The sequence below is a fragment of the Gymnodraco acuticeps genome, unplaced genomic scaffold (genome assembly GCF_902827175.1).
Source record: "Gymnodraco acuticeps unplaced genomic scaffold, fGymAcu1.1, whole genome shotgun sequence".
NCBI lineage: Eukaryota > Metazoa > Chordata > Actinopteri > Perciformes > Bathydraconidae > Gymnodraco > Gymnodraco acuticeps.
Window position 1 is genome coordinate 3,384,552 of NW_022989755.1, and position 15,516 is coordinate 3,400,067.

The following is a 15,516-nucleotide window of genomic DNA, read 5'->3' on the forward strand; positions in this document are numbered from 1 at the left end:
CAGGGGGGGGAGATAATGTTAATACAAGCACATTTTTGCTCACCTGGTTCATCTGCTGTATACAGTTATACTTCACTTTCCTCTCATTGTATACTGTACATACTGCACAGTGATACACATTTATACTGCAGTTTAATGCAGAAATGATGGACAGACCTGACATTAAAGACTACTGCTTTGCACATCTTACGTAGGCAGTGCAATGGGATAGAAGTTAGGGGTTTAAGACCATGACCTTCTGTATCATTCTATTTTATTGTGTTCTGCCCTTTATTCACATGCTGCTGCAAAAGCATATCCTTACTCACTGATCTAGGAATGCAACCAACAACTACTCTAATTATGGATCACCTTATTAAGTCAATTCTTCCTCATAAGTTTACACACAATTTCCATAGATAAAAGTAACTTCCTTTAAACTCCTAACAAAAGGCTTTCTCTGATTTTTGTTGTTGTATTAGTTGATTAGTATCATTAGGAAACTAATGAGTATATTTCCCTTTGTTTTTTCAACAAGCACTTGTTTAGCATACTGCAAGCAGAAGACCTGAGTAAACGTATCTGTTTATTTATCCCAGGTAAAGTCATTAGGACAATATCCAACAATGTTCAACCACATTGCCTTTCTTCCTCGTATCTTGCAGCCATACACTACTAACAATCTAAAAACTCATGGACATTCAATATACAACCAAACAAAAATCCTCATATTTTAGAAGTTGGATCCAGCAAGTGCTATGATAAATGACCTAATGTTATCTATTTATTGTAAAAGATGAATCGTTTCAGGACTACAACAATCTAATAGAGGAGGGATAGAACATGAAAGTGTACCAGGGAAGCTGAGAAGAGAGAAATCTCAGGACAGACAAAGAGAGAAAGTGAAAGCAGTGGAAGAGGATGAGGGATTCAGGAGGCAGATGGATTCACTTCCGCTGATTTGAACGCGCAGACAAAAGCAGAGAATGCGATAGATTGTGCCTCCGATTTGTATTTGACAACTAGCTTCATCTCGCAACCGCGGGATGATAACGAGGGGAAGCGGCGGCGGGCGGAGAGGGAAGATAGAAGATAGAGGGAAGAACTTGACTCATTGTAACACATAGTCATATTCACTGATCCATTATTCATGGGTATCGCTTCAGAATGCATCTGGAGATGTTACAGTGGTATTAAAATGCATCAACATTACTCAGTCATGACACAGAGTATCAGGGGTCGTGAGTATGTGTGTGTGTGTGTGTGTGTGTGTGTGTGTGTGTGTGTGTGTGTGTGTGTGTGTGTGTGTGTGTGTGTGTATGTGAGAGGTGTGAAAGCAGAAGCTCTAACAGAATAATGGAAGTCAGGTGTTCCATTGTGTGGCGTGTGTTATAATTTCTCATTTCAGTGTGATCTGCAACGGGATTGGTCGAGTTTCCTGGCCTCTGACGCATGCACATGGTTGTATTCTGTATTTATGATTGTCATTAAGTGTGTATTTGAGTGTTGAACACATTTACACAACTGTGTTTTTCTAGTAGTATATGTGTGTCCTTGAAAGTGTTTATATCTCGATGCTGGACCACTAGTGTGTGTTTCAACATGCCTCGGGTATTTGCACCTCTGATATGGGGGTTAAGTTTCTGGTTTATTTAGAGAGGAAATATAATATTAATCATACTTTTTCCTGCGTGTGAAAATACATCAGGGTTTCTGGAGTTCCAACTAACCCAAAAACTATTAAATTAAATATTTGTTCTAGCCTGCCTGCGTCATCAAGCCATCAGATTGATATCCACTTCCTATGTCACTATATGACGTCCATGCCTGTAAAAGTATGTCAAGTGTTAAGCCCTCTCCATAGGGGGAGAGTTCAGCTGTGTGCCAACGGAGGACTGTTGTTAAGTGTGGATCAGCATTTATTTGAATATTCAACTATTTACTGTATAAACAAATATTGGCATTTCTGTGTAGCCGATGTGCTGAAATAAAAAATGTATACCATGACCGGCTGAGACAAAAGTCTGTGTTCAAGTGATTACAGGAGCCGTCTTAAGGTCCTGTCATTTATTTTTTTATAGAAAGCCCTGCCTATGTTGCACATTTTTAATATAGAAGACCAATTTTTTTCTTTTTTTCTTCCCTTTCATGACAGGCAGGAAGAAAAAACTAATTATCCATTCATGAAATGGGAGCAAGGCCACATCAGATATCATTGCCACTCGTCACGATTCAAGCACTTAAACTTAACATATCACGTAGCCTGCGGTACTCGACTTCCCACGCAGAAAATATGTAATAAGTAAGAGTAAGCCTAAAGCCTAGGGAAAAAAAGGATTGTAATCTGGTTTAAGAAGCTAAAATATTTTAAGGGGAGTCAATTTGGCCCATGTTATTTGAATGTGATGTCCATGGGAATTAAGACGGAAACGTAACTATAGCGTTTGCAGCAAAAAAGTACTTTTAATATGTTGTGGTCTGAAGGTCCACATTTGACTTGCTGTTGAAAATCTCATGAACCAAAATGATCAAATATAAAAAAGAGGGTACAATCTGATCCTTATTCCTTAGAGAACTTATTCTCTAAAAGTAAAATATTCTCAGAAGTCTTGTGGACCAAACTCAACCCAAATATATAAGTATGAGTAAAATCTGATACACAGAAGCACCTGGACTCTAATAATTTCTGCTTGGTCATCCCATAACACAGATTTTGAAGAATTATAAATATATATATATATATTCTTTTAATAAATTGATAACCATTGGTGAGTTTTTATAGTTTTTTTGATGGATTTGTCTAATTAAAAATATCTGAAATATTTTCACTTGACAAATGTTACCAAAAAACAAGGACGGTTATGTTATTGTATGTCAACAAAATATCTATTAGGAGAACAGAGGATAAATAAAAAATGTGGCAGAATATTTTATTTTGGAGTGGTAGTTTATTTATATTTATGTCAGTGTTCGGGTGTACGTGCTTGGCTGCTCTCAGAGACATGTGTAACATATGCTAATGTATTTATTGACCGTATTATGTGTGTGTGCGTGTTATGTGTGTGTGGTCCCCTCACATCTCCCAGACGCAGGCAGGTTCCCAGGCTGTGTATGACGTCCTCCGCCAGGTCAGAGTGGTCCGAGTCCCACACCAGGCCGATGGACACGATCTCTGGAGAGTTCATCAGCACCCGGCGGATACGCAGCACCTCCCCACAGTTACTCTGGGAGGGGGAGAGGGAGAGAGAAGAGGGGCGTGTGATCAAACTGGTTTATTCATCCTGTGTTAGTGTCACAGTGGTCGCTAAAACCATCCCTTTATTTGGCAGAGATGCATGCAGATACACACACACGAATAAACTGAGAATGAGGTTGAGAGATAAAGGAATGTAAGAGAGGAAAGCGTCGCTGTGCTGAGTTGTATTTGTCCCTTGAGCCTTCTGTTGAGTTCAGAACCGTGTGTTCTGAATCCTTCCTTTGAGTCATGACCCACCACAGAGCTGGTGGACACACACACACACACACAAGCGCGCACACACACATGCAGTGCTGGCAGAGTGTGCTCGGAAACAGCCTGAGAACACCCTGGCAACCACACACTTTGCCAAACACAACAGTCTCACACACACACAGAGCTCTGCCTTTGTGGGCGGCATGCTGTGTTGCGCTGGCACCGAGATGGCAGGAAGGTATTTTGCCAGGGTCTGCTTCTAAATTCAGCCAAAACAGCAGAGCACCGAGACACAGGCTATCCGCTAGCTGAGGACACGCAGCCTCAGTGAGCTCTCACTGCTGGGAAAAGCCGCTGACAATATCACTCATCATCACATGATCGTACAAACAGATCTGCTTCAACAACGCTGATCAGTGTGGTCTCAGCTTCGAGGGTTATATGCAAAGATTACTTTCCTTTTTTCTTCCCTTTTTTTGCCGTGGCCATGCAGGCCTTTCCAGGAGAGAGTGAGTTATATAACAGTGCTGCTGGTCAGAGGATGCTGTAGGTTTCCAGAATGCTGATCGTGGCATTCTTCACAGCAGAATATAACAAGTTTAGGGAAATGTTTGTGCTTATGATTCCTCACGACTCCATACAGCACTGACATAAAGAGACAATCTCGCTTTATCAATGAAGATGCTGAGGAGGCAGATGTAGGATTGGTGAAAATTGAACCACCACACATCTACACAGAGGCGGTATGAAAACATACTGTATGTACTTGTTTGGCTCTGGAAGATCAACAACATGGCTGTATGGCAACAGTATAGCCATATTATCTAAATATATTAGTTTAAAGCACAAATTAAAGGGGCCCAATTATGCTTTTTCCCTTTGCTGTAGTTTGTTGAAATGGTCTGCAAAGGCTAAAATCCCAAAGTTCCCTGCTGAGGGAGTTTCTCTCCCACTCCTCTTAACTTTTACTTCCATACTTTTACTTTGAGCAAACGGAGCATTTAAAAAACAATCCCAAATGTGTTTGGATTGTAATCCTATTTATATATCCTACATCCTATGAAATGCTAAACCCTTATTGGTTTATGATTTTATGTGAAACCACTGAAAAAATAAACACCCTGCCTTTTTTAAACCAGTTCAAAGAAAACAAAAAAATACAAAAAAGCAGAAATCTTTCATGTGAACTATGTTCTAATTTAGGAATCAAAGTAATTAGAGTTAGAAAAGGATTGGAAACAAATTATGTCTTGCTTTTTAATAAAAATATTGACCATTTTAAATGTAGCTACTTTATAAAGTGGTAAACAAAATCTTCCACTACAGCATCTATATATCAAATAGAATAAACACATATGAGCTTACTTTAAATAACTGTAAAATTAAACTCTAGAACTTCAGCCGAGAGTCTTGGGTCAACTCTTTTGCACAAAGCAAATATCCTCCCACTCTACAGTATCTCCCAGCAGCCTCGCTCCCATCCAAATACCCTCACTGTGTTTGTGCAAGGCCCGATGTGGTATTAACGAAAGATCAGCGCTGCAAGTGGAGGAAGATAAACAGAGGTGAGACTCCCGCAGGACTGTGGCTCGTGAACGATCTAACGGAGTGTTGGTGGAGCTGCTGCTCTGTGAAGGGGCCCGGCTGAAGAGGCTCTTTGTGGGGACACTTTGGCAGAGAGCGGGGCCGAGCTGGATGCTTTCAGCCGCAGCCCCTTCCCATGTGGCAGCACAACACAACCAGGCAGAACAAAGGCATCCTACACCTCTGTCTCTCTCTCTGTCTCTCTCTCTCCAGAACAGCAGCCAAAGTATCTAAAGCTCATCGTTTTTGTTTAGCCGATTTTTACTCAAAAATGCTCACATTCTTCAGGACGAGTATTTTTAACGCGATTGTTTCCAGCACAATTACATTTTCTTTTGATATCATTGTACAAGACAATGTTGATCATAAACTGTGAAGGACGGCGATGACGAGAACTCAGACAAAGCTACCGGTAATAGCAAGTGGAAAGAAAAAGGAAAAGAAAATGAGCTGCTGATTAACACAGAACAACAAAACTACCAACGGTTACGCTGCAAATTATATTTAAAAATGGGATTTCTATTTTCTGGGGGGGGGACCTTCTTTCCAAATTAGAAAGAAGACATTTTCTGATTTTACATATTTGATGACACACAAAAAAAGAAGAGTGGTCCAAATAAATATTTAAAGCAGTTTATATTTTGTACACTGTTGTTTTTAAAGTGTGTGTGTGTGTGTGTGTGTGTGTGTGTGTGTGTGTGTGTGTGTGTGTGTGTGTGTGTGTGTGTGTGTGTGTGTGTGTGTGTGTGTGTGTGTGTGTATGTGTGTGTGTGTTCTCACAGGGCAGTTGCGCAGGTCTCCCATGTTGCTGGCGTTGCGGAGCAGCTCTCCGAACATGTCCGGTGTAGCTTTCTCTCTGCACTCCAGCATCCTCACCGCCTGGTTGCTGCAGAACGGAACAAACACACACACAGCATTCTTTAAAACTCGATCGTTTTTTTTTCTCTGTTTCAATACCGTGCAGTAATTTGCAGGCAATTGTTTCATTTCCTTTGGTGTCCCTGGCTGAATATCTGTTGAAAATCTATTAATCCTACAATGTGTTGTTCATTTGGCTTTGCATATTGCTTAGGCAACTATTCCCACACATGTACTCTGAGTCAGTCCCGCAGGCTTTTTCTCATCTGCTTTAATAAAAGGAAATAAAGGGAAGGGAAAATAATAAAAGGAAATCTAGATTATACAATCATTAAGGCTGTGAGCAAGTTTCATAATATTGTGTGATCTTTGACCTTCCTAAAGAGGTCTTGCTAAAAGAAGATTGCCTCACGAGGAGCAATAACAGAACAGAAACATTAGTTTGTATTAAAGTTCATCTACAGCTTGCATAATTTCTTGAAAAAAAGCTTTTTTCAAAACTGTTTTTGAGACAATCTCCTTCAGCCAGGCTTAATGATACTTTAACACTGAGCTGCATTTATCCCTTTTAAGAACGATTGTCCTCTCAAGGACAAACTCAAACAACATTATGATAATCCGTGAATACAAAATGGACCTGTGCGCGCCTGCAGCTCCGTACCATGCATGCACGTGATTATGTGTGCTATGAATCAGCATTGCTTTCTTCTGGTGAAGTATTCCTTTAAGAATAACGATTTTTAAAAACCATCCAAATCTCTGCTCCTCCCTCTCCTCCCCTCCTCTCACCCCTTCCATTAGCCCGAAATGAACTCAACCTCTCCTACAGTATGCTCTCTCTCTCTCTCTCACTCACTCCATGTTAACCCCTAGCTTGACCTCTCCTCTTCAGATGTACAGGAAGATGCGAGGCTGAGAACGCAGTTTAAAAACAAAACACCACACTTGTCCTCTTGTTTACTCATATCTGAATTGGGCATGGAACTGAATTTTGTTTGTCTTTCGGTTGCCCTCTGATTATCTTACTCATGTTGACTTTTGCATATTTGGCAATCATGACTGTAAACAACAGGCTCCACTAAAGGGTAAAAATAGCTTGGCAGTGCTAACAGGCACAAACAGAGAGCGGCGGCACCGCTGTGCCCCGCCACTGCCTCCACACAGCGTGTTTATTTGTACTTTCACCCCCCATTCATGCCTCTATTTCCTCTGCCGTGTTCAATTTCCAAAAGGGATATGGAGTAATATATCCTCTTATTTCCCTCTCGTTCGCAGCCTTTCCGATCCACTGTTACACTTATAGATTTATGTCGCCCCCTGGGTCTACTGAATCAAACAGCTGATTGATTACTTCCCCTGTTCCTTCTTTCATTGACTCGCGTGTGCACGTTTTTGCAGCTCTAAGGATGCTTCTCCTGTGTGAGGATTTACCTTCAAGACATATTATGCAAAAGCTTACCTGCTTTTGCTAATGCATGAAAATTGATGTGTGTGTCTTTGTGCATAATGTGTGTGTGCATGTGTGCGCTCACAGTTCAGTGTTCAGCAGGGACCCGTGCAGGGGAGAAGAGAACACGCTGTACCTTCCTTTACAGCCTCAGCTAGCTGCCAGATTTACTGCAGTGTGTGTGTGTGTGTGTGTGTGTGTGTGTGTGTGTGTGTGTGTGTGTGTGTGTGTGTGTGTGTGTGTGTGTGTGTGTGTGTGTGTGTGTGTGTGTGTGTGTGTGTGTGTGTGTGTGTGTGTGTGTGTGTGTGTGTGGTCTTACCAGAGGGATGTAGTGGAGATGTAATGAACCATCTGAATGAAGGGCAAGGGGTCCGATGTGGCTCCACAGCTGTTACACACACACTGCAAACACAAACACACCGTCAGATTCAGAGCGGGACATCCTGTTCTTCAGAAATGTTTCTAAATATTTGATGAAAGTCCCAAAAGTGAAACATGTACCAACTCATATAAGTAGTGCTGGGCAGGAAGGAGAAAATCAAATGATAGGATATAATTTTACGATTATACAATATCTTGGACAAAATACCTAGATATTGATGTTGTCATACATTTGAGGGTGGACTTTTAGTGCTTTCACAAAATATTTACTTATGACACTTTTAATATGAATCATCAGTACTGTAGATAAATGGACAGCTATTACAGTACGGTAAGCTCAGATAAATTACATCATTTTACTGTAGTGAAGCTTTTAAATCCAGCAAGAGACAACACTTTCACACTATATCAAAATCCAAAATCTAAGACAGTATCTAGTCTCATATCACGATATTTTGTCTATTCATGCCCCATCTCTTTGTTAAAGTGACTGAACTATTTCCTACCTGTTCGAACAGAGTCATGGCAAACTTCTGGTGTGGTATACAGTGTTTGGCTGTGCAGATGTCCTCTCTGCTCTCTGCACTGATGTGGAAGTGGATACGCATCAGGAGATTCTCCTAAGACACACACAAAGAAACATCAATTAATGTGTGTGTGTTGTTTGGTCAGTTGGCATATTTGCTTGATTATGTTGTATACATATGTACCGAGTGTGTGTGTGTGTGTGTGTGTGTGTGTGTGTGTGTGTGTGTGTGTGTGTGTGTGTGTGTGTGTGTGTGTGTGTGTGTGTGTCTGGGTTTGATCGTTCCTCTCTGTTGGTGCTCCTGTTAATCTGACCGTGGGAGCAGCATCTATATTTCATAAGAAACCTACGGATTCCCTGACTGAACACATTTACTACCAATCGATCAGGGAGCGCCAACCGTGGACACATATAAAACACACACACACACACACACACACACACACACACACACACACACGGTGGAGTTCCTTAAGGCAGAAAGAAAGTGTTGGAGAAAAAGCAACAGGAAGGTCTGAGATTTTTATTGCGAGCTGAAGAGCTGAGATTTGTATTGCTTTAAGAAAAAGCGACTTATACTTGATCATGATTTTACCTTTAAATAAATTATATGGTTTGTTCAGTCCCTTAAATACTATAAGAATCATTCCCATCTTGTTCTTCACCTTATTATCTCCATCTAATTAAGCAAATAACTGAAAACATAATCCATAGCTTCATTCAGCACACTGAAAACATGAGATATAGTCTTGCTCACCCACATAAGCCTTTAGGCAACCTGTGTGTGTGTGTGTGTGTGTGTGTGTGTGTGTGTGTGTGTGTGTGTGTGTGTGTGTGTGTGTGTGTGTGTGTGTGTGTGTGTGTGTGTGTGTGCGTGTGTGCGTGTGTTTCAGACTCACAAAGCACTCGGCAGCGTCGTCCATGATGCCCAGCTGAAAGCGTTGTTCGTCTTGGAAAGTCTTGGCCAGAGCGCTCCGCAGTGCATCTGATGGGAGTACACGCTCACTGCTGAACTGGAACTGAGCAAAGATACTCTGAAAACATACATTCACACAACACACACACACATATATATAGAAACCCATTACATCTTTATTTCCCTGCTGCAGAGATACAATGTGCCATAAATGCTTTTCCAGGAATACATTGTTGGAGTTGAAACGTACAGTGGGTGTGTCAATGCACACATGAATATTTACTTCTCTCATACTGCAACAGATCTCTCTGAATACATTTTAAATTGGAAGTGGTGTTCTCTCAACTGACCCATAACACAGATCCTAGTTGTCAACTTGTCAGGGCACAACAAACCCCGACCGGACTCAAACCAACGCCACAGCTGGCCTCGATATCAGACCGTATCAATAATAGATGGTGTTTGTAGAGCACTTTTCCTCCGACCAAAACAGCTTTCGAAGCGCTTTGCAGCAATAAAATAGAAACCGAAGCAAACTGTTGCAGCGGACTGCTCGGACTGAAAGCTAGGCCACTGAAGTGTGTTTTGAGGGCAGAGCCTCAACAGGTCCCAGAAAATACTGTACGGCCAGTCTGTGTTTCCTGCTCTGCCCTAATACTGCTGCTTCATTTGCATGTGTAGGAACAAGCGATATTACAATTATCGCTGCCAAGGAGGTTCTTTTTGATCTTTTTTGTTTTTCCTGTTAGTTAATCAAAAAACCACATAACGCGTATATGTTAGTTCAGTCAAGAAGGACTTTTAACCGCAGTAATTGGTGGTTGGAGTGGCTAAATCCACCATGTGCTCATGTTTTAACCATATCACATTGAAGCTCCTGCTTCCATGTGACCCATTATAATGAAGTCATGTCAGTAACACCATCTCTAGTGAATTACAATGGCTTCATTACTCATATACATTACATGTCATTTGTTAGACGCTTTTATCCAAAGACTTCATTCAGTACTGTGGACAATCCCCACAGGAGCAATTTGGGGTGAAGTGTCTTTCCAAGGGACACAACGACATGCTGACTGCAGTGGGACTCGAACTTGCTACCCCCTGATTCCAAGTCCAGCACATTTTCCACTGAGCCACAGCCTCAGCCATATACACCCACTATGTTTTCTAATGCACTCAATCAACAGTCGTAAAACATTATAGATGTGACTTCTAAGTAAGTGCTTTATTGATGCTTTTTATTGTAAACTAGAGCTTAACTGATAGGGCTTAAAATACATGATGCGTACTTGTACACACCCCAACAATCAACTGTAGTAAGGACTCACAGTAAGCTTTAATGGTGCATGGGTCAAGTGAAGTAAAGTACATATTGATGGATTTACAGTTTCATTTACAGATGATAATGCATGTTTCATTGTGGGTGGGGAGTAAAGTGTAATGCATTTCCATTGCAAAATAATCTATGGTGGATCAGAGGCGACTATTATGTACGCCAAGATGTATTACATAGTAATCTCTCACAATCACATCCCTCATAATGCATTATAAATGTGGACTTTATAAAGTGTTAGCACAATGTCTACTGGAAAGGGTTTGTCAGAGGTGAGAAGTTTTGGGTTTCTGTAAGTTTCTCAGATTTTGTCATTTGAATAAATTCTGAAGAGGTAAAACTATCCACAAAAAGATGATGGGATGCTCATGTGGCTTAAAGGGTTAAGACACGACAAACCATGAACAACATGGGAATAACTGTCCTAAACCTCAAAATCGAGAAGCGACTTTTTTGAAATGTTTTACTGAATGTATACATTTGGTACATCAACTATTAAAACAATGTCTTGCCAATGTCTATGCCTTTCATATTAAAAAGCCTTGTATTTTAAATGCATTGTTAAACGTTTTTTTTGCACAATTCATCCTTGTACAAAGGTATTATGTTCCTTCACAGGATTTAGAATTTCTCCTAAACAGCAAGACTTTGTATGTAGTTTGATCTGGATTTGTTATTAAAATTGTAATTGTAATAATGTATTTTATTGTGTTGCTTTGTTGGAGGTTCGTGGTCTCTGAATACTTTGAGGTTATCGTTGTTGTGGCAGTAGTTGCAGTAATAGCAAAAGTAAAATGAGGTTTAGTAGCCTAGTACAAGAAGTACCAAACAACACAGTGTTAGAGATGACTGTCTGGCTGTGTGTGTACATTTCGGCTGAGTCTGAACTGAAGAGACCTGCAGACGTCTAAATAGGGAGAGATAAAAGCATGGATAACTTCCTCCGAATTGCCAACGGACAAAAATGACCTAATTCTTTGTTGGTGAGAATTCTCAGCTGGAAAAAGCCGGGCGATTATTTTTGACCCAAACTGAAACAGCCCAAACCAGAAATAAACACGAGTCCGCCTGACATTTCGGAGCAGCAGATACTAGATAGTGCTCTGCTGGGTCTATGTCACCACGGTGATTCAATCACTGGAGTGAAAAGCAGCAGGTGCTCGGTGTCCTGAAGGCTGACAAACATGTTATTAAGGGACACCGTATATTCTAACAGTTCATCAGCACGGACTTGTGGTTTTTTGTATCCACACTGGTCCGTTTTAGTTGCAGTGTGAAATCTATCACAGAGCTTTAGCAGAAAGTTGAATACATCTTGTAAATAAGCAAGAATGACTATTTCTTTATTACACTTTGATTAGTGTATTGACTACCTGAAGTTACTGAGTAGGCCTAAGGGAGAGGGAATTTTCTTTTATGGATGTTTCAATACTTGTCTAATATTATAACATTTTAACTTTGTTGAAACTGACAATAATTTAACTCGACTAAAGCTAATATTTCTTAAGAAATCATGATCAAATATGATGCTGCAGAACAACCGGAGCGTCGTGTTTTTTATTCCACGCTTTCTCCTCTCTTTCCAAAACGTGATGTCTGCATTCCCGTCGGAGATGTACGCGTCTTATGCTAGTAGCGGCTAACGTAGCCTCAAACCGCTAAGATAAATAGTTCAGCAGCAGGCTGCAGCCGTCTGGCTAGCTCACTTCTTTGCAACTCCACTAATATCACTCGTGATTTAGTAGCATAAATCCAACATATTTGTCTTTTGTACATCCAACTAGCTACCATGACCTCTCTACTATAGATCCCCCACAGAGACAGGTTAAAGCACCAGTTGTAACTGCTTTGACTTAACCTCTTTTTACTCAAAACCTTTCCTATCTGCGGACCCTCTTCTTTACTCTGTTTTCTAGTTCTATATCCCTTTTTTGTCTTTGGTTATTTAAGAAAATTCTGAACCCACAATTGTCATTTTGGAAGCGAGATGGCTTTGAACAGATTGAGTATTATAAAACAATAGGCTTCAGTCTGTGAGTGTGTTGGCAATGGGAAAGGTAATGCAGTCGCACTGAGAAGGGGTGTGTGTGTGTGTGTGGGTGTGTGTGTGTGTGTGTGTGTGTGTGTGTGTGTGTGTGTGTGTGTGTGTGTGTGTGTGTGTGTGTGTGTGTGTGTGTGTGTGTGTGTGTGTGTGTGTGTGATGGTGGCTGTGCTGACTGCAGCAATGCGCCAAGGAGAATGGAGGGGGAATATACCCTACAGAGAGAGGGAGGGAGGAGAGGAGGAGAACAGGAAAGGATGAGGGAGTAAGAGAGGGAGGTGTGTGTAGTGTGTGTGAGACAGGAGCAATCTACACCGGCTCCTACATTCATTCATCTTTCTCTTTTCTTCTATCCCACTTCCTCCTCTCTTCTTTTTCTTCTTCTCTCTACTTGTTCCTTGCACGTGTGTGTGTGTGTGTGTGTGTGTGTGTGTTCTACTGTTCTGTCTCCAGCGCTTCTCTGTAATTAATTGGCTGACTGAAAGCGCTGAGCCAGCAGAGCCCACGCCACAATGCGCACACACACACACACACACACACACACACACACACACACAGTACATTACAAAAAACACTTTCCTTCACTCAGACACAAATTTGTCATCATTGATGCAACAAATGGCTGGAACAGAGCTGCATAAGGCTCGTTCATTACCAGAGTTTCATCATCTTCATCTGCTGTGTGGTTACTTCCCATCAGCAGCTGCAGGAACACAACAGTGCTTCAACCTGAGACTAAAAGCTATAAAACTGTACACTGTGCGCAGGGCCGTATCCAGGATTTCCTAAATACCGAGGTCCAAACATGTTAGGGGGGTTCGGGGGATACCCCCCGAGATTTTTGGGATTTTCATGATCTCGTTAGGTGCTTTTTAAGTCCTGTGGGGGGTCACACATTGGATAATATATTGATTTCAAACCATGTCAGTGGGCTGACAATGTCAGCATCAATTATTTTTGAAAGTGTAATGCATAAGAATCAGTTGATTGTTACTATGTATGATCTGGACACGCAGAAGAGGCTAAAATGATCACAACACATTATCAACATTCATTTTCCATGTCTCTCTCCTTTCTATAACCTGCACCCTCTCTTCTATCTTCTTTAGTCTCTCTGTCTTCTTCCTGTTCATTACTCTCTCTGTCCTCTACTCTTTCTCTTTGTTCAATCTCTCCCTCGTTGTTCACTTTTTGCTCCTCCTCACTTGTCGCTCCTGCCAGTGAATTAAAAGCAATTCAGCAATTTAGTTAATTTCACTTGTTTGTTTGCACTTTTTGTTTTATTTAAATCTGTTTTGTTTGATTCTCAAAAGAGAACAAAGATGTAAGCAAATTGTGTTTTATACAATTGTATGTTATTATGACATCATAACTGCAATAGATGTATGTTGTTTAAAATGTATGCCTATTGTTATAGATAAACCAGATAGATAAATAGATAGGGTTATTAAGCATACATTATTTTGTGTGACTGTACCTGCAGTTCCTCCCTGACTTCCATCACTTTCTCTCTCTCTATTTCTCTCTCTCTCTCTCTCTCTCTATTTCTCTCTGCCTGTCCTGTCTCTTCCTTACCAACGCTGAGCTTCGACTGACGTCTTTTCATTATATCTGAGTCAGTGTAAAAAGAAAACAATACAATGTTATATCTTCAATGTTTTACTCAAATTGAAATGAAAGAAAAGCATTATACGTTTGAAAAGGTAATCCTTCTGACATTGGATGAATGTAATTAGCTTTAGCTCTCTAGCTAGTTTATTCACGCAATTTAAACCAAAGTATAGCCTGTAGCTGCAATATAAGTTAGTGTGCATGTTGTCGGACGTCCACTGACTAACGTAGAGCGTTCACACAGGATCTGCTGCTCATATGATGTCCTGATGAGCAGAAACACAAGCAGCCCGCTGGACTCAGATCTCTAGATACCTCATCACTCCTCCGCTGCTCCGGTACAAGTCCGGGCTGCGGTGGTTTGTTGATACATGTCATCTTCTTCGGTTTGCATTAATCGAGGCTACGTAGTTATGCAGCGCCCCCATCGGCAGTAAATGGAAGTACTACAAAGAACCCCGTTTAGTGCAATTATTTCACAAGTTTTGTTATACACAGCTCGGAAAATATTACAGAGGTCCGGACCTCGGTGACCTCAATGGTGGATACGGCCATGACTGTGCGCTCTTTCTAAAACCTTTTTGTAACGCAGCTCTTCAGAGGGAAAAACTATCTGTTGCATAGTGCGTGACAAAATGGAGAAAGGAGATAAAAGCAAGACAACAGGGATAAACTTCCCTAAGTCCTGCATTCAAATGGTTAAAAGGAAACAATACTAATTTTGAGGGAGATGAGAGTAATTTGATAAAGGAAACAAGAGTTTATAAAGAGGAAGAAGGACACAAAATAGGAAGAGCACAAGGGTAGAAGGAAAGGGGAGGTGATACAACAAAGAAAGGAACCTAAGGAGTAGGATGACCCGAAAATTCAGAACAAGCTCGGATCATGTCAGTAAATCCTTTAAATCAAACCAAACCAACCCCCAGTTTTAATTAGTTATAGCGTGATTAAACGTTAAAAAATCATAATAACTAAACATTATTTTGGTATTTCCCACTGCACTGTTATGTCTGGGGCTGTTGTAGTTGTAGTGCTGTAGTGAAGTGTTGTACTGTAGTTTAGCAAATTAATAAACATTTATGCATGTCTCGGCGCATGTGTTGAGTTTAGGGAGGACATTTTAAAGTTGTGTTTAGTTGGTAACCCTTCATTTATAAAACTTTTGTGAGGATAGGTTGTTAGGCAGTGAGTCTCGTGCAAGTCTTAACAAGGTTTAGCAAACCAAGGGTTAAAGGAAAATTAAACCATCAATGAGAAGAAATAACACTATCAATCATACTACCGCTGTTTTTTTAACACTGTATGTTAAGAACTGGAGACGACGCCCAACTCCCCTGCCACAAATGTCACACTTCCTCAACGTGTCATACTACAAATGAAGAAAAA

The 15,516-nt window shown here is 40.8% G+C and overlaps 1 protein-coding gene across 4 annotated transcripts in view; it reads right to left on the reverse strand.

Moving 5' to 3' along the window:
• Positions 1-15,516, reverse strand: part of LOC117544253 (inactive ubiquitin carboxyl-terminal hydrolase 54-like) — a 56,583-nt gene that overhangs the window by 17,656 nt on the left and 23,411 nt on the right. For all 4 annotated transcript variants that reach the window (XR_004568662.1, XM_034213153.1, XM_034213162.1 and 1 more), the window contains 5 exons: positions 9,126-9,260; positions 8,207-8,320; positions 7,639-7,721; positions 5,795-5,900; positions 3,057-3,203 (listed from right to left, as the gene is read on the reverse strand). Coding sequence is in view for 3 of the 4 variants with exons in the window: in XM_034213153.1 (XP_034069044.1) it covers positions 3,057-3,203; positions 5,795-5,900; positions 7,639-7,721; positions 8,207-8,320; positions 9,126-9,260 (585 nt within the window). In the remaining variant the exon portion in view is untranslated. The remainder of the gene's footprint in view (positions 1-3,056; positions 3,204-5,794; positions 5,901-7,638; positions 7,722-8,206; positions 8,321-9,125; positions 9,261-15,516) is intronic.